We start from the raw sequence: 19,920 nt of genomic DNA on the forward strand, positions 1-19,920 counted from the left end.
AAAGGATATTATCTCAATGGCAAAAGATTGCAGAAGTCAAAGATATAGAGGGAGCTGGGTGTCCAAGTGAAAGAATCACAAAAGGTAAGCATGTAGATACAGGAAGTAATTAGGAAAGCTAATTTAATATTACCATTCATTGTGAAGAGACTTGAATGTAAACGAGCAAGGTTATGTTCTATAGTCAAGAGGATACCTGATACACTATAACTGGAGTACTATTCCAGATGCAGGAAAGATTTATTGGTCATCTTGTTTAAAGGGAAGATATAAATACATTGGAAGTCTTCACAGAAGTTTTGTTAGACTAATACTGAAAACAAAAGTGTGGTCTTATGACAAAAGATTAGGCTTGGAAGCACTGGGGTTTATGAGTATAGGGCGACTTGACTGAAACATGAGGGCCTTGACAGGCTAGATGTGGAGAGGATGTTTCATCTTATTGGAGAATCAAGAACTACAGGTCACTGTTTAAGAATCATAGGTCAGTCATTTAAAATGTGAGGATTGAGAGTTTTTGCAACTCTCCTTGTAAAGGTGGTGGAAGCAGAATCCTTGATTTTTTAAAAAAGAAATGATAGAGGAAGATACATTCCTATTAAACAATGGAGGGAAAGGTTATCAGGGTAGGCAGAAACGTGGATTTGAGTTTACAATCAGATCAGTCATGATCTTATTGAATGGCAGAGCAAACAAGGGTCAATTCTCATGTTCTTTTTTCATATATTCTCCTTTTCTCACCCATGTCAAGAAAGTGATATAGATCAGTCAGGTTCTGACTGAATGTCAGAAAAGACTCAAGAATTTTTAAAATCCTGTTTCTATGTTCTGGAAGTATAGCACAGAAGAAGACCATAAGGACTGGCTCTTTGCGAGTTTAGCTTTGCCCAAATAACTTCCAAATTTATTTTCAGAGGATTGTGCAATCCCCTTTGAAATCCATGTTTGAAACAACCTTCACCATATCCTCAGGCAAAACATTCCAGGTTCAAATCACTTGGCACATAAAAAGGTTTGTCCCTCATGAAAAAGTTATTTCATTCGTCAATCAGATTATGTAAAATCAGAATCTTCCTGTTCTCAACCCTTCTGTCAATGGGAACAGTTTCCACCTACTTATTCCATCTGGACTCTGCATGATTTTGAATATATTAAACATATTCTCACCTTCACTTTTTGAAGGACAACCAGCCCAACTTCTGCAATTTATCCATTTAATTGAATGTCATGAAAGGCCCAACAGATGCAAATCTATTTTGTAAACTCATGTTGCTGCATCTAGTTGGTTGCCCTTCTTGAATACGCCTACAACGAACTTCCATGCTTCTAACATCTGAAGTATACATGAAAGCTCCCCTTACTGCCTTCCTATGAGCATCAACTAAACAGCCTATTCTTCTCTTCATCCCCACCCATTACACTTACATCCTTCCTACCCCTGCACACGCTTGCCAACACTGATTCACACCACAGTTATCTTTCATCATACCACTCTGAGTCTGCCTGATTGACTATTTTGTGAACAAGGCAGTTAGCATCTACAAATTCCCTATGAACAACTGTACCAACATCAGGGCCTTGACAGAAACTTTGAGATGATGGTGATGATGATGATGATGACTTCCTCATTTACGAAGCTCTCTTGAATAGCTGTATTTTCCAGCATTTTCCTGACCTAAACCATTTACTGGCCTCAAGCCGTCGTTAAATTTGACTTTGGTTTGTCCCTTTCACCTTCACTCTCTTACATCTCACCTTGTTCTGCACTCTCACCTCATTTTAATTTCCTGTCACCCACTTGAGCAGCAAGCCAAATTTATCAGTGAGATATCTTCATTCACATAAAAGCAAATTAATGCAGATGCTGAAAATGATGGACATACTCAACAGGTCAGGCAGCATCTGTGGAGTGAAATAATTAGTTGACATTTAATGTCTTGATCTTTCAACAGAAAGAATGAAAGGTACCAACACTTTCCTCAATCATGTTCTCCACCTCCTCAGTGATTTCAACCTCCATCACAACTCAATACCCTCAGATCCTCCCAATTCTTTCTTTCCATCTAGCCTCATTCATTCTATCATGTCAATCACACAAAAAGCCATTTACCAGAACAGAAAACTAGTTTGTGTGTGGGAGTTCTGGGGACTTCTGCACTGGCTACTCACTACCTGCCTGGTTACACCAAACTGTAATCTGTCTATGCTCTAAGTCTTCACAAAGGTGCTACAGAAATAATTTTTTTTTTGTTTTAAAGTAGCAATTATCTAATTCATCTTTTATTTATGAAGTCAGTTATAGAACCACTGCAATGAAATCCCTTTAATCGCAAACAGCAAAATTCACAAAAGAACTGAAGAGCCTTTAAAATATGTGAATAATAGATTTCATACATAAGGAAGATTGATTTGCAGTTTATGAGAAACAAATTTGCAAGAAAATCTTTTGAAAATAAAATATTTAGTATTCATGGTTACTCAAGATTGTTCAAGAAGGTGCCTCAGTGAAAGATTTTCTTTGAAAAGGTATCGATGTAATAAATGCTGGTTTTGCCACGGAGGTCCAGATCGCATGTACACATCAGTAAAATTCCTATTCCATTTGGATTTGGCACCAGGATCTCCTTAGGTATAAGCACTCTCCTGCTGTTCCTGCCAAATGGTTGATGAAAACTCAACATACCTCAACAGACTGAATACAAGGTCAATTAGACAGGAGGTGATGATATACTGGTATTATCACTAGACTATTAATCCAAAGACCCGAATAAATATCCTGGGGCCCAGGGTTCCAATCCCACTATGGCACATGGTAGTATTTGAATTCAGTTGGAAAAAGCATCTGGAATTCCAGAATAATTCTGGAATTAAGAGTCTCATTGTTGATAACTGGAAAAACCCATCTAGTTTACTGATGTCCTTTAGAGAAGGAAACTGCCATCCCTACCTGGTCTGGCCTACATGTGACTCTTGACCGACAGAAATGTGGCTGACACTTAGTGTCCTCTGGGCAATTACAGATGGGCAATAAATGCTGGCCTAGCCAGCCATGCCCTTATCCTGTAAATGAATTTTTAAAAATTAATCACAACAGCCAGGATACACATTTGCTGTATAATGGCTACTGAACTGCACAATCTCAATCACAATACAGAGCTTTGTGAATAGGTATGCTAAATCAGCTAAAAATGGATTAAGTTTTGAAGGTCAAGATTGGTGCAAAAATAATGATTGCACCCGAGTTAGTAGACGTCACCCAGTGCTTGCAAAATCCGACCCCAGGGAGGATCGAATTTCTCCAGACTTGGGGTGGGGGTAGAGGGAGAACTGAAAAGAGATAAAGGGTAACACCTAAAAATTCTAAACTTTTGACATCCACAATGAAGCTTTTAAATTAAAAGTTTTCCAAAAATAAGTGTTTCATAAGCTAATGATGTGTTCAGTTCTGTGGAGGAGCATAGAAACTTCCGGCACAATTCCACAGAGACCAATGATTATTGATTTATAAGAACATGGAATTATCAAGAAGTATTGAATATAAAAGTTTCAATCAAATTGCCTCTTGTTCTTCTTCTAAATTCCAGTGCACAGCAGCCTAGCCTGTTCAACTTCTCATAATACAACTTGCCTGTCGCAAGCACTGGTCTGGAAAACCTTCACTGAAATGCTTCCAATGCATTTACATCCTTCTTAAAGTAAGCTGGCCAATTCAGTGCACAGTACTCCAGATGTGGTCTCACCAGCACCCTATGTAAGTGACGCATCACTTTTATATTTGATTCCTTTGACAGGAGGAGAAGAATAGATCTCTTAATTACTTGCTGCATCAGTATACTAGCAGATGGTGATTCATGCACTAGGCCACCAAGATTCTTTACATCTCAGGAGCTCTGCAAACTCATCTGACTTCAATGTGCTTCTTTATTCTTCCTGCTAAAAGTCAATTTTATACCTTCCCCCATTTTAATCATTTGCCAGGTTTTTGAGTACTCAATCTATATCTGTTCATAGACAAATAAGTTATGAGAGGACATAAGGCTAAGTATCTTTGTGTCATCAACAAATTTGACAATCATGCCTTCTGCCAGTTTTGGTTTCCTTAAGATAGATATACTGGCTTTGGAGGCATTCCAGAGAAGGTTCACTAGATTGATCCTGGCTATGCAAGAATTTTCTTAAAAGGTGACAACACCTTATTCTATCATACAAGATTATTACATGCAACTAACATGGTTGATTTCCTTTCTTGAGAGTCTAGGGCCAGAGAATACAACCTCAGGATGAGGAGTCGCCTGTTTAAGACAAAGATGAGGTTGGAAGTTTTCCTCTCAGAGGGTAGTGAATCTGCAGAATCTATAGTTTCCTGCATTCTGTCAGTGCAAGGTGGAAAAACAATTGTCAGAGAAGGAGCTGCGTGCAGCCAAATCCTCCCTCAACTTGGTGGTAGGTCCACTTATCCCATAACCACTTGAGCTACTGCAAGAAATGCAGCGCAATGACACATATAGCAGTTTTATAAGCGTCCCACACTGGACTGTGAAGTAATAAGACACAACTTAAACCTCTGCCCTGAGAGAGAAAAATAGAGGCGGCATCTCAAATCCAAAATTGGTTGGCTGCCAGAAAACAAAGAGTAGTGATAAACGGCTCCCTTTCGGAATGGCAGGCGCTGACCAGTGGGGTACCGCAGGGATCAGTGCTGGCACCGCAGCTTTTTACAATATACATTAATGATATAGATGATGGTATTAAAAGTAATATTAGCAAATTTGCTGATGATACAAAGCTGGGTGGCAGGGTGAAATGTGAGGAGGATATTAGGAGATTACAGGGTGACATGGACAGGCTAGGTGAGTGGACAGATGCATGGCAGATGTAGTTTAATGTGGATAAATGTGTGGTTATCCACTTTGGCGGCAAGAACAGGAAGGCAAATTACTACTTAAATGGAGAAAGTGAGGACTGCAGGTGCTGGAGACCAGGGTTGAACAGTGTGGTGCTGGAAAAGCGCAGCAGGCCAGGCAGCATCCGAGGAGCAGGAGAATCGACGTTTCGGGCATAAGCCCTTCTTCAGGAATGAGGCTGGTGTGCCAAGCGGGCTGAGATAAAAGGTGGGGGGGAATTTGGGGGAGGGGCGTATTCCTAGCACCCCCCCCCCCCCCTTTTTATCTCAGCCCACTTGGCACACCAGCCTCATTTCTGAAGAAGGGCTTATGCCCGAAACATCGATTCTCCTGCTCCTTGGATGCTGCCTGGCCTGCTGCGCTTTTCCAGCGCCACACTTTTCAACTACTACCGAAATGGAGTCAAGTTAGGTAAAGGGGCAGTACAACGAGATCTAGGTGTTCTTGTACACCAGTCAATGAAAGCAAGCATGCAGGTACAGCAGGCAGTGAAGAAAGCGAATAGCATGCTGGCTTCATTACAAGAGGAATTGAGTACAGAAGCAAAGAGGTTCTTCTGCAGCTGTACAGGGCCCTGGTGAGACCGCACCTGGAATATTGTTTGCAGTTTTGGTCTCCAAATTTGACGAAAAGACATTCTGGCTATTGAGGGAGTGCAACGAGGTCAATTCCCGGAATGGCGGGACTATCTTACGTTGAAAGATTGGAGCGACTGGGCTTGTATACCCTTGCGTTTAGAAGGCTGAGAGGGGATCTGATTGAGCCATATAAGATTATTAAAGGATTGGACACTCTGGAGGCAGGAAGCACGTTTCCGCTGATGGGTGAGTCCCGAACCAGAGGACACAGTTTAAAAATAAGGGGTAGGCCACTTAGAACAGAGTCGAGGAGAAACGTTTTCACCCAGAGAGTGGTGGATGTGTGGAATGCTCTGCCCCAGAAGGCTGTGGAGGCCAAGTGTCTGGATACTTTCAAGAAAGAGTTGGATAGAGTTCTTAAGGATAGTGGAATCAAGGGTTATGGGGATAAGGCTGGAACAGGATACTGATTGAGGATGATCAGCCATGATCATAATGAATGGTGGTGCTGACTCAAAGGGCAGAATGGCCTACGCCTGCACCTATTGTCTATGACTCCTCTTCAGTTCTGGACTCTTTCTTGCTCTCCACAAATTCTGTCAGACCTGCTGAATTTTGATGCACTTTGTTCTTATGTCATGGCAAGGCTTCATTTCAACATGCAACTGGAAGGATTTAAAGCCAATGAATAAAATCTGGAATATAAGATAGTCTCAGTGATTGTGACCATGACTACTATCATTGATAGTCAAAAACAGTTGGTTCAGTAATGTCCTTAGGAAGGGAAATGTGACATCCTTATTGCTCTGCCATAGATATGGCTCTAGACTCACAGCAGTTGACAAGTGGAGTCCCATAAGGAACTGTACTCAGGCCTCAACTCTTTACAATTCACATCAATGACTCAGATGAGTGGAGCAAAAGCATGGCAGTTAAATTCACAAATAACACCAAGATAGGTATGATAGTGTATCATAAATAGATAATGAAGTTGCAGAGAGATATAGATACAGTTGCAAAAATGTGCAAATTCTAGCATATGGAATAATGGGGGGGTAAAGGTGAATTATTGCCTTTAACAGGAAGAAAAACAAGGTAGAGTACTATTTCAACAACAAAAAAATGACTGTGGAAATCTGTGATGTAGAGGAATTGAACTGTTTGAGAGCATGAGCCTCAAGAGGTTAGCATGCAGGTACAGGACATCAAGGTGACTAATGAGATACTCTTCTTTATTACAAGAGAAACTGAACAGAAGTAAAGAATGTCATGCTTCAATACACAGGGCATTGTTGAGATGATATCTTGAATACTGTGTACAAATTTGATCTCCTTATTTAAGGAAGGATCTAATTGAGAGGAGGTTTGCTCGATTTATACTTTAAACAAGTGGGTTGCCTTATGAGGATAGGTTTAGTTTAGAAGATCCTGAATGGTCTTGACAAGAATTAGGGAACATTGTTTTAAAATTAGAGATCACCTTTTCTGTTTTTGTTTTACCTTAGAGGGTTGTGAAACTTTTGAAACACTGTCTCAAAGCGGTAGAGGTAGGATTGTTGAATTTTAAGAAAAAAGTGTTATAGAAGTAGGTGGAAGCAAAAATTCGAATCACAAACAAATGATCAGCTGTGATCTTAGCTCATGACACAGCAGGCTCAAGGACACAAGTAATCTACATTGCTCATATTTGTTCAGTTTGTATGTTTCCCCCCTCCTTTGAATAACAGTTTGCTATCTCCCAATCTAATGGGACATTCCTCAAATCTAGGAAGTTTGGAAAACTAAAATTAAAACCAATGCATCAACTATTCACTAGTAATTTCTTTTAAGATCCAGCAATGAAATCCATCATGATCTAGTCACTTATCAGCCTACAGTTCCAGAGAAGTGCCACTTCTCTGATGCTTGTAATTTTCTTGAGTTCCTCCACCCCTGATTTTTCACTCCTTCTGGGATGTTTCTGGAATCAGCTATCGTGAAGATTGATGCAAAATATCCGATCAATTCATCCATGTCTTCTTATTTTCCATTACCAGTTCTCCACACAGTTTCTGATGAGACCAGTGTTACTTTGTTAACTTTTTTAAAAAAATTAAAAATCACCTGTTTTCATATTTCTCGTTTCTCTTAAACTGATGTTAAGCTCAATTCTTTTGATGATTAATTTGCAGTTTTTACATACTGTCCAATCTTCTGACCTGCCACCTGTCCTTGCACAATTACAGTACATGCCTCAGCTTCAAGTTTTACTTTTTTAGTTAACCACGGATCATTGTTCTGTCCCTTACTTGCTGGGATTTATTTATTCTGTGTAGTCTGGAATATCTCCTCAAATGTCTGCCACTGCATCTTTATTGACCCATTCTAACATGATTCACCAATTCACTTCAGCCAACTCTGATTTTATCAAAAACACAAAAAAACAAATTACTAGAAAAATTCAGCAGATCTAGCAACATCAATGGAGACAAAGCAGTTAACATTTTGAGTCCAGCGACCCTTCTTCAGGATTGCTTTTATGCCCCTAAAATTCCCTTTATTTAAATTTAGAAAAATAGTCTTTTCCTCAAACCAAATTCAATAATAATGGCTATTGCTATCTAGGGGTGCTTTCATGAGGAGATTATCAATTAACCCTACCTTATGGCACAACATCAGGTCTAAGGAGAACTGTTGCTGCCGCTGGTCAAGTCCAAAATGTGCTGTTCTAAAAACTTTGTATCAAAAAACAATCTACGAACTTGCCACTGATGCTGTCTTTGTTGGTCTTACTTTTCCAGCTAAACGTACAATAAATCTTCTACAATTATCACAATGTCTCTATGACAAAGAGTAAAGTTTAAGAATATTAATAAAGTATCTTGAGCAATATCAGGCTCCATACTCTAAATAGGATTTAGGCTTAATAAGAGCACACTGTAGAATACCAACTGTACAGGGAATTATGAATGCCAAAAGAAACCTGCTGATTAATCAGTTAGCTTAAGATCTGTCACTGGAAAAATGACACTATTGTAAAGGAGATAACAACAGAATATTTGGAAATACCTAATATGATCAAGCAGAGTCAGCACGGCCTCACAAATGGAAAATCATGCCTGATAAGTTTATTTAAATTCTTTGAGGTGAAAAGGAGGATACATAAACAGGAAGCAGTGGCTGTAACATATTTTCAGAAGGCATTTGGTAAGGTACACACATTACAGTACTTAATGAGATAAGAGCCCATAAGTTAAGGTGTTGGAGGTAGTAAATTAGCATGGATAGGAGAACTCAGCAGACAGATTTTGGATGGGGGTGCAGGGAGCATTTTCTGGATGGTAATATGCAACTAGTGGAGTGCCAGAGGGATCAGTGCTGGGTCTACACTATTTACAATAAACACTGATGGTTTGGAGAAGGAAAGTGAATTATTAGAGCCAGGTTTGTGGATGACACAAACATACATAGGAAGAGAAGTGGTGAGGATGGCACAAAGAGTCCACAGAGGCATATGGACAGTTGAGGAGAGTGGGCAAAAACTTGGTGGAGAAAATATAATGCAGATAAATAGGAGGTTATGCACTTTGGCAGGAGGAAGAGTAGCTGAGCATTATTCAAATGAAAAAAGACTGCAGAACTCTACAGAACAGAAGGATTTGAGTCTTCAGGTAGGAACCACAAAAAGCTAGCACAGAAGTTCAGCAGGTAATAGAGCCATTAAATGGAATGTTGGCCTTTATTTCAAAATGAATACAATATAAAAGTAGAGAGACCTTGCAAAACAACACTAAACGGTTTTGGGCCCCTCATCCAAGGAAAGAGAGACTGGCATTGGAGACGTCCAGACCAGGTTCACTAGGTTGACCCCAGGTATGGAGAGACCATGTTAGGAGGACAGGTGGAGAATGTTTGGCCTGTACCCATTTAGAAGAATGAGAGGTGACTTTATTGAAACATACAAGATTCTTAGAGCACTTAAAATAAATGCATAAAGGGCATTTCCCTTCGTAGCAATGTCTAGGATCGGAGGATGTAATCTCAGAATAAGGGATCACCCATTTCAGGTGGAGATGAGGAGGAATTTCTTCTCTCTGAAGGTAGCGAATCTGTGGAATTATTTAATGCAGAGGGCTGGAGAGGCTGGTTGTTAAGTATATTCGAAACAAGTACACAAAAAAGCACAAAGAACTGATGCTGGCAATCAGAGAAAATCAGAATTGCTGGAAAAACTTAGGTCAGACAGCATCTGTGGAGAGAGAAAGAGTCAATGCTTCAAGTCATATGATCTCTTTGAAGAAGGATACACAATATACACAAATTGTTAAAATTGTCAAGGGTTATGCACAGAGAAGGCAGGAAAGTTAAAGGTTTTTAGATCAATCATGATCTCACCTAATAGCAGACCATACCTGATGGGCTGAATGGTCTCCTCCTGATCTTAGGTCTTACCTTTTAATGGGATTGTGGATCATCAGATTAGCCATGATCTTACTGAATGCCAGAGCAGACTCAATGGGCCAAATGGCCTACTTCAGCACCCATGTCTTATGGTTTTAGTTAACAAACCAGGAATTACTGTAATAATACAGCAAATGTTCTGACTAAAGATCAATCTGAAACATTAACTGTTTCTCTTTCTCCTCAGATACTACATCTGCTGAACCTTTCCAGCTACTTTCATAATTATTCCAACATGCTAGTATTCACAACATTTTGCTTTTCTAATTCAATTTTAATTTTGTTTGTGGTAAATAGGAACAAACAGTTACCAGGAGCTAGGAATAAAGAGTTACAAGCTTAGACAAAAGAAATCCACAGATGTGAGAATAAATTAATTTTTGGGTAGTGGAACACATGTAACCCATTTATAGTTGAGGCAGAGAATTAGACTGTACTAACCTGATTAATGAATATCAGAACAGGTTGTTAAATATGGATTGAACTAGTTAAGCTCAATGTCCTATTTCTAAATTAACATATATGCTGAGTAAACAAGGAAGGGGGCATAATCTGGCAGCTTTGGGTCAACTGTTAACATTCTTTCCTTAAGACACTGGGTTCAACCCAACTCCAGAACCTTAATCAGATGGCGAGGCTGACACTAAGTGGAACACAAAAGGAATGGTTCATTCTTTCAGATCAGCTATTAAACCAAGGTAAACATAAATTATCCTCAACACTCATTTAAAGGAGCCGAAATGTTCTGAGTGGTGTCCTGACAAACATTTATACTCCAAACCAACACCACAAATAATATCATTGTCTCCCTATTGTGTAGGATTTTTGGTGTGCAACAACTTGGCAGCCCACCCTGCTTGTAGCTCAACAGTGAGCACCCTTCAAAAATATTTAATTTGACCCAAGCTGTTTGGGGCATCTTGGGTTCATTGACTCTCAAACAAAACAGATTAAAACCACCATTTAATTTATTGGACTTTGGTACAGACAGTTAGGCTACCATGACTGTGTACATTTCACCAGCAGTGAATGTTATAGGCTCTGCAATATCCGTCAAAAACATGAAAAGATCAAAGTTATTTCTTTCACATCTGACCACGACCTCACAAACAAACCAAAATACCAGGCCCAAGTCAAATACTATGTTCTGACATTATTGGCTCAGGCACAGGTCAGAATGGTGTGGGGAGGTGATACTTCCATTTCTACCAGCGAGGAACTGCCATCGTTCAGTGGTGTTTCCCCCCACTTCCTCCTAGGAAGCGCGACGTGGCAATGCATCGGGGCCGGGCCCAAACTCCCGGGCGCCTCACCTGTTGCTCCAGATCCCATACAGCAGCTCGACGAAAGCGAAGGACAGATTGAGCATCAGAAAGAAGAAGAGGTTCCGGGACGTGGAATCCGACAGGATGGACCTGGCAGGAGAAGGGAGGGAGGGAACAGAAAGGGTGTCAGCGGAAGAGACTCATGCGGCGCGGCCCTGCCCCAGTACCCGCTCCCCGGGCCCTAGGCGAGCACCTCGGCCCGCCGGTGGAGCCGATCACTTTTATCGTGTCCACTGTCCCCTCGGCGCATACCTGAACCAGCCCGAGACCTTGCGCAGCAGGTTAAGTCGAGGCGGCTTGTACTCATCGTCCTTTATGGAGAGGGGTAACATGGTCGGTCACAGCCGCCGCTCCACGGCAACTGCACTGACTCTCGCTGCTTGCCGCAACTTCCGGTCAGTACCGTACAGTGACCAGGGCGCAGGCGCAGTGCCGTACAGTAGCGGCTGTGCCGTAGAACATCCAGCGCCGCTGTGTTTTCATTCATTCCCTACCTTGTGAATGTAATTACAGTAGGGTAGCAATGTAGTGGGGACATGACCTTGATATAACTTAAACTTCTGGCGCGCATTGTATCCCATCAGCTCCATCATAGGGATGAAATTACACTTTTCACAATGTTGGATTTAACATTTTTGGAGAAATATAATTGCACAAGGTTACAACCAGGCATGCTTCCGCAGGATGCAGTTTTGATTTTTTTAAAATTCATTTTTTGCCATTTTGGAATGTACAATAGTGGATCAATCAAACTAAAAACAATTTATTTTAGAATGGCTTTATGTGCACAATATTTGAATATTAAAATACTGAAAGACGGTATTCAGACTTCAATTTTGCACTATGAAAGGTGAATATGCCAGACTTACATCTGCAATAGAAAATGATTTTCCTGCAGAATTGTCAAAATGAATAAAATGTTATGAATGGAAGTGCTCATCATCATGATAAAATTACAATATATATGCTGCAATTATTTATAATGATCATTGTTTTATAATTAATATAATGATAACAAGATTTTAAGGTGTAAATTAAAATGGTTAAACTATTAGCTTTCTGATCTGATTCAATCTTGAGATGTGGCCATTGCTGAAAATGGCAACGTCTTTAGTTGTCATTCGGGAGAAGTGTAAGGTCACCAAAAAAAATTGGATTAGTGTAGCATCTAAATGGAACTGTGGAGGAGCAGAAATTTGGACTTGCAAGATAGAATTTATCAACAAATACATCTGGACCCCATCTACCAAAGCCTGAGAAAAAGAACAGGAAATGACATCACCAACTGAAAGAAACCCAAATAAATAAATAGAAAGCAGGAATTATCAGTAGTGCTTCCCTCCAAGGCCCACTGAAGATGTTACCTAGTATGGTGACGAAACATCTGGAACTGAACCTTCCAGCTCAGCGAGCAAACCTACATTCAGAACCTCAACCTGAGCTACAAATCTTCTCAAAAAAATTATTAAAAACTACTGGCCAGGCACAAAAATAGTTTAAAAGCTTAACACATTTTTAAAAATCTCGACTGAAAAAGAAGCAGCAAAAGTTATGCAGCAGTTTTTGCATTTGGTTCTGGGTGTCACACTATGGGAAGAAGTGTGTTGTACACATTCAGCAGAATGATAATGATGCTAAAAGGGTTAAATTATACAGTTTAATTGTCTTCCATTGTATTTACAAGATAATTAAACAAATTTTCACACATGACTGAGTTCAGAACAAGGGACAGTCACTGTAAAAATGTGGCTTGTCTGCCATAATGAAAGGTAAGTAGATCGTCACAAAACAACTGATGGATACAGAGTCATAGAGTCATACAGCACAGAAACAAACCCTTTGGTCCAATCAGCCTATCCTGACCATAATCCCAAACTAAACAAGTCCCACCTGCCAAACTTGGCCCAAATCCCTCCAAACATTTCTTACTTTTCCTAATATCTTTTAAAATGTTCTAACTGTACCTTCATCTAGCACTTCCTCTCAAAGTTCATTCCACATGTGAACCACTGTCTGTAAAAAAAATTGCCTCTCACATCTAAATGTACTCTCCCAAATTGTTGTGACTCGGATAATAAAAAAATTAAAAAGTGAAATTGACAGATGTTTGATAAAATTGAGAACCAGAGTGGATTGAGGGACTTACGCACAGAGCAACATTTATCTAATTGAATATCTAAACAGATTTGATGGTTTGAATGGCTTAATTTTGTTCCTCCATCCTTTGGTATGGTTTGTCAGGTCACTTCCTGATGGAAGGGCCTTTGTCCAAAACGTCGATTCTCCTGCTCCTCAGATGCTGCCTGACCTGCTGTGCGTTTCAAACACCACACTCTCAAATTAAATCTCCAGCATCTGCAGACGTCATTTTCACTTCAGAAGGCAGTTCAGAGGCAACCCCATTGTGTGGGACTGGAATGACATTCAGGCCTGACCAGGTAAAGATATCTGGTTACTTGTGAATGTTCATGAATCAATTGAAGTTTGACTTCAGTTTGAGGGTTTCATTATCACATTTACTGATATCAAATTTATTCTAAAATTTTTTAAATGAATTCAAATTCACAAACTGCCAAAACAGAATTTGAACTTAGAGTCATAGAGATGTACAGCATGGAAACAGACCCTTCGGTCCAACCCATCCATGCCGACCAGATATCCCAACCCAATTTAGTCCCATCTGCTAGCACCCGGCCCATATCCCTCCAAACCCTTCCTATTCATATACCCATCCAAATGCCTCTTAAATGTTGCAATTGTAACAGCCTCCACCACATCTTCTGGCAGCTCATTCCATACACGTACCACCCTCTGCGTGAAAAAGTTGCCCCTTAGGTCTCTTCTATATCTTTCCCCTCTCACCCTAAACATATGCCCTCTAGTTCTGGATTCCTCGACCCCAGGGAAAAGACTTTGTCTATTTATCCTATCCATGCCCCTCATAATTTTGTAAACCTCTATGAAGTCACCCCTCAGCCTCTGATGCTCCATGGAAAACAGCCCCAGCCTGTAGCTCAGATCCTCAAACCCTGGCAACATCCTTGTACATCTTTTCTGAACCCTTTCAAGTTTCACAACATCTTTCCGATAGGAAGGAGACCAGAATTGCATGCAATATTCCAACAGTGGCCTAACCAATGTCCTGTACAGCCGCAACATGACCTCCCACCCCTGTACTCAATACTCTCACCAATAAATGAAAGCATAGCAAACGCTTTCTTCACTATCCTATCTACCTGTGACTCCACTTTGAAGAAGCTATGAACCTGGGTCTCTTTGTTCAGCAACACTCCCTAGGACCTTACCATTAAGTGTATAAGTCCTTGTTGTGGTTCTGTTCGCCGAGCTGGGAATTTGCATTGCAGACGTTTTGTCCCCTGTCTAGGTGACATCCTCAGTGCTTGGGAGCCTCCTGTGAAGCGCTTCTATGATGTTTCCTCCGGCATTTATAATGATTTGTATCTGCCGCTTCTGGTTGTCAGTTCCAGCTGTCCGCTGCAGTGGCCGGTATATTGGGTCCAGGTATATCTGTATTCCACGAGATCTAACCTTGCTAATCAGTCTCCCATGTGGAACCTTGTCGAACGCCTTACTGAAGTCCATATAGATCACATCTACTGCTCTGCCCTCATCAATCTTCTTTGTTACTTCTTCAAAAACTCAAACAAGTTTGTGAGACACGATTTCCCATGCACAAAGCCATGTTGACTATCCCAAATCAGTCCTTGCCTTTCCAAATACACGTACATCCTATCCCTCAGGATTCCATCAAACAACTTGCTCACCACCGAGGTCAGGCTCACCGGTTTATACCGGTCTTTACCGCCCTTCTTAAACAGTGGCACCACGTTTGCTAACCTCCAGTCTTCCGGCACCTCACCTGTGACTATCGATGATACAAATATCTCAGCAAGAGGCCCAGCAATCACTTCTCCAGCTTCCCAGAGTTCTCGGCACACCTGATCAGGTCCTGGGGATTTATCCACCTTTAATCGTTTCAAGACATCCAGCACTTCCTCCTCTGTAATATGGAAATTTTGCAAGATGTCACCATCTATTTCTCTACAGTCTATATCTTCCATATCCTTTTCCACAGTAAATACTGATGCAAAATATTCATGCAGTATCTCCCCCATTTTCTGTGGCTCCACACAAAAGCCGCCTTGCTGATCTTTGAGGGGACCTATTCTCTCCCTAGTCACCCTTTTGTCCTTAATGTATTTTTAAACACCCTTTGGATTCTCCTTAATTCTATTTGCCAGAGCTATCTCATGTCCCCGTTTTGCCCTCCTGATTTCCCTCTTAAGTATATTCCTACTTTGTTTATACTCTTCTAAGGATTCACTCGATCTATCCTGTCTATACCTGACATATGCTTCCTTCTTTTTCTTAACCAAACCCTCAATTTCTTTAGTCATCCAGCATTCCCTATACCTACCAGCCTTCCCTTTCTCCCTGACAGGAATATACTTTCTCTGGATTCTTGTTTTCTCATTTCTGAAGGCTTACCATTTTCTAGCCATCCCTTTACCTGCGAACATCTGCCTCCAATCAGCTTTCGAAAGTTCTTGCCTAATATTGTAAAAATTGGCCTTTCTCCAATTTAGAACTTCAACTTTTAGATCTGGTCTATCCTTTTCCATCACTATTTTAAAATGAATAGAATTATGGTCGCTGGCCCCAAAGTGCTCCCCCACTGACACCTCAGTCACCTGCCCTGCCTTATTTCCCAAGAGTAGGTCAAGGTTTGCACCTTCTCTAGTAAGTACATCCACACACTGATTCAGAAAATTGTCTTATACACACTTAAGAAATTCCTCTCCATCTAAACAGTCCCAGTCAATGTTTGGAAAGTTAAAATCCCCTACCAAAACTACCCTATTATTCTTACAGATAGCTGAGATCTCCTTACAAGTTTGTTTCTCAATTTCCCTCTGACTATTGGAGGGTCTATAATACAATCCTAATAAAGTGATCACCCCTTTCTTTTTTCTCAGTTCCACCCAAATAACTTCCCTGGATGTATTTCCGGGAATATCTTCCCTCAGCACAGCTGCAATGCTATCTCTTATCAAAAATGCCACTCCCCCTCCTCTCTTGCCTCCCTTTCTATCCTTCCTGTAGCATTTGTATCCTGGAACATTAAGCTGCCAGTCCTGCCCATCCCTGAACCATGTTTCTAATTGCTATGATATCCCAGTCTCATGTTCCTAACCATTCCCTGAGTTCATCTGCCTTCCCTGTTAGGCCCCTTGCATTGAAATAAATGCAGTTTAATTTATTAGTCCTACCTTGTCCCTGCCTGCCCTGACTGTTTGACTCACTTCTGTTCTCAGCTGTACGCATCTCAAATCGATCTCTTTCCTCACTATCTCCCTGGGTCCCACTCCTTCCCACCCCCACCTTACTAGTTTAAATCCTCCCAAGCAGTTCTAGCAAATTTCCCTGCCAGTATAACTTGTGCTGTCTTGATTATTACCCCAAGCCTCTAGATTACTAGTCTACTAACTTCCTGAGTTTATTCATAAGGAGCATTGATGTTTTTAGTATTACTTGAGAAAACAGATATTTACAGTACAGAAAACCAAAAAGGCAAACCATTAAACAAGAGAAATATACTTAAATACTTGTATGATCCATAAGACCAAAAGACGTAGCAACATTTGGCCTCTTGAGCCTGCTCTGCCCTTCGATAGGATTGTAGCTGATTCGACATTCCTCACATTCACTTTCTTTCCTTTATTCATAACCCTTGTTTCCCCTAATAAAGAAGAATCGACCTTTCTCAGCCATAAATATACACAAGGACTCTATCCTTACACACTGTGGCAAGGAGTTCCAAAGACTCTTAATCTTCCAAGAGAAATTCTTCTTCAACTCAAACTTAAATTGGAGTCCCTTTATTCTGAGATTATGCCCTCGAGTCCTGGACTCTCCCAGCATTTACCCTGTTATAGTTAAGTTTAGTTGTCTGCTTTTTCTAAAATATCCAATAAAAAGACACCAAGTCACTCCAAGGTCATCCATCTAAAAGCAGACACATTACCTCATTATAGATGGAATAACAACTATCAAATAAATGTAATATATTAACTTAAATAATATTATTACTGTCCACCATACATTCCGAATAGATTTGCTGTCTGTAAACTATATAAGTGTGAAATTGTGACCATATAGTTTTACATTCTATTGGAAGTATTATAAACTAAGTAGAGACTTCAAAAAGACTTTGGTGGGCTGACGGAATAGGTGACAGATGAAGGTTAATATAATGAGTTGTGGAGTAGTATATTTTGTAAGGAATTAGGAAGAGACACAATATAAAACAAAGAACATGAGAGGTAAGGAGGACATGAGAGGCATGCCAAGGGGGAATAATATGCACAAATTGGAGACGATGGCAGGGCAAATTGTGAATGTGGTTAAACGGCTATAGTTTCCTGAACTTCATAAATAGGAATGATTGTGCAAGAAAAAAGTAATGATAAACATTTACAAATGTTAGTGCAACCTCAAAGAAATATGTGTCTAATTCTGGGCATTTCATCTTAGGAAGTATGTGAAGATTCTAGGGAGAGTGCAGAAAAAAAATCAAGATAATGGTTTAGGAATGAGTGAGATGGATAGATTGTAGAAACTGCGATTGTTTTGCTTAGAAAATCTTGAGATTTCGGAGAGCAGTTTAAAGGCACGAGAATGCCATGCCTTCATCCACAGATTCAATCGATAAGCACATCGACCTGCATCCAAAATACCGGCCACTGCGGCGGACAGCCGGAACTGACAACCGGAAGTGGCAGATACAAATCACTATAAATGCCGGAGGAAACATCACAGAAGCGCTTCACAGGAGGCTCCCAAGCACCGAGGATGTCATCTATACAGGGGACGAAACGTCTGCAACACAAATTCCCAGCTCGGCGAACAGAACCACAATACAATCTCCCTGACGTAGAGGAGACCGCATTGGAAGCAACGGATAAAATAAGTTGACATGTGTGGAAGTGCAGGTGAAATTTTGATGGATGTGGAAGGGGTCAGTCGGAGGAGATAGGCGGTAGGACACCTCCTCCTACTGCCCCCTTGACCATGACTTCAGCCCCCATCACCAAACCATTATCTCCTAGACCATACACAACCTCATCACCTCAGCAGATCTCCCATCCACAGCTTCCAACCTCATAGTCCAGGAACCCCGCACCACCCAATTCTACCACCTACCCAAGATCTACAAGCCTGACTACCCCGGCTGACACACCGTCCCAGCCTGCTCCTGTCCCACCAAACTTATCTCCACCTACCTCGATACTGTCCTATCCCTTGGTCCAGGAGCTCCCCACATATGTTTGGGACACCATCCATGCCCTCTATCTCCTCCAAGACTTCCGTTTCCCTGGCCCCTCCTTATCTTCACAATGGACATCCAGTCCCTCTACACCTCCATCTGCCATGACCAGGGCCTCTGAGTCCTGCATTTCTTCCTCTCCTGACATCCCCACTGTTACCCATCCACTGACACTCCTATTTGCTTGGCTGAACTGGCCCTCACCTTCAGCAATTTCTGCTTCGAATCTTCCCACTTCCTCCAGATGAAAGGGGTAGCCATGGACACCTGCATGGGCCCTAGCTATGCCTGTCTCTTTGTCGGCTATGTAGAACAGTCTATCTTTGGAGTTACACTGGCACTACTCCCCACCTTTTCTTCCGCTACATTGATGACTGCATCAGGACCACCTCGTGCCCCCACAAGGATGTTGAACAGTTCATAAATCTGACCAACACATTCCATCCCAACCTTAAATTCACCTGGACCATCTCTGATAACTCTCTCCCCTTCCTGGACCTCTCCATCTCCATCAACGGTGACCAACTCAACACAGACATTTTTTTGCAAATCCACCAATTCCCACAATTACCTGGATTACACCTCTTCCCACCCTGCCACCTGCAAAAATGCTATCCCTTAGTCCCAATTCCTCCGCTTCTGCCATATCTGCTCCCAGGAGGACCAGTTCCACCACAGAACACACCAAATAGCCTCCTTCTTTAAAGACCACTATTTCCCCTCCCACATAATTGAAGATGCCCTCCAACACATCGCATCCATGTCTGGCCTCTCCACCCTCGAACCCTACCCCTCCAACCGCAACAAGGACAGAACCCCCTGGTCCTCACCTTCCATCCCACCAATCTCTGTATACATCATATCATCCACCGATATTTCCGCCACCTACAAACAGACCCCACCACCAGAGATATATTTCCCTCCCCACCCCTATCCGCTTTCCGTAAAGACCGTTCCCTCCGTCACTACCTGGTCAGGTCCACGCCCCCTAACAACCCACCCTCCCTTCCCGGCACCTTTCCCTGTCACCGGAGGAATTGCAAAACCTGTGCCCACACCTCCCCCCTCACCTCCGTCCAAGGCCCCAAAGGAGCCTTCCACATCCATCAAAGCTTCACCCGCGCTTCCACACATGTCATTTATTGTATCCGTTACTCCCAATACTGTCTCCTGTACACCGAGGAGACTGGACGCCTTCTAACAGAGCCCTCCAGAGAACATGTCTTGGATTTGAGGGGCTCTTGAATTTGAGCATGCGCAGTGCTAGCGCAAGTGAAGGGGGGGCGCGCGCAGAGGAGTGTTGCACATGCGCATTGCCGGACCAA

At 41.6% G+C, this 19,920-nt stretch overlaps 1 protein-coding gene across 2 annotated transcripts in view; it reads right to left on the reverse strand.

Annotated features, from left to right (window-relative positions):
• slc30a7 (solute carrier family 30 member 7) overlaps positions 1–11,653 on the reverse strand; it is a 72,577-nt gene extending 60,924 nt beyond the window's left edge. Inside the window, exons 1-2 of one of the 2 annotated variants that reach the window (XM_043699661.2) lie at positions 11,500–11,653; positions 11,236–11,337 (exon numbers count right to left, since the gene is read on the reverse strand). In XM_043699661.2, coding sequence (XP_043555596.1) covers positions 11,236–11,337; positions 11,500–11,579 — 182 coding nt within the window. In that variant the 5' untranslated portion in view covers positions 11,580–11,653. The remainder of the gene's footprint in view (positions 1–11,235; positions 11,338–11,499) is intronic. The other variant, XM_043699662.2, reaches the window with a different exon arrangement.
• Between the last annotated feature and the right edge of the window lie 8,267 nt (positions 11,654–19,920).

The sequence above is a fragment of the Chiloscyllium plagiosum genome, unplaced genomic scaffold, assembly GCF_037043375.1.
Source record: "Chiloscyllium plagiosum isolate Xiang-an unplaced genomic scaffold, Cpla_swu_hap1 HiC_scaffold_9, whole genome shotgun sequence".
NCBI classification, from domain to species: domain Eukaryota; kingdom Metazoa; phylum Chordata; class Chondrichthyes; order Orectolobiformes; family Hemiscylliidae; genus Chiloscyllium; species Chiloscyllium plagiosum.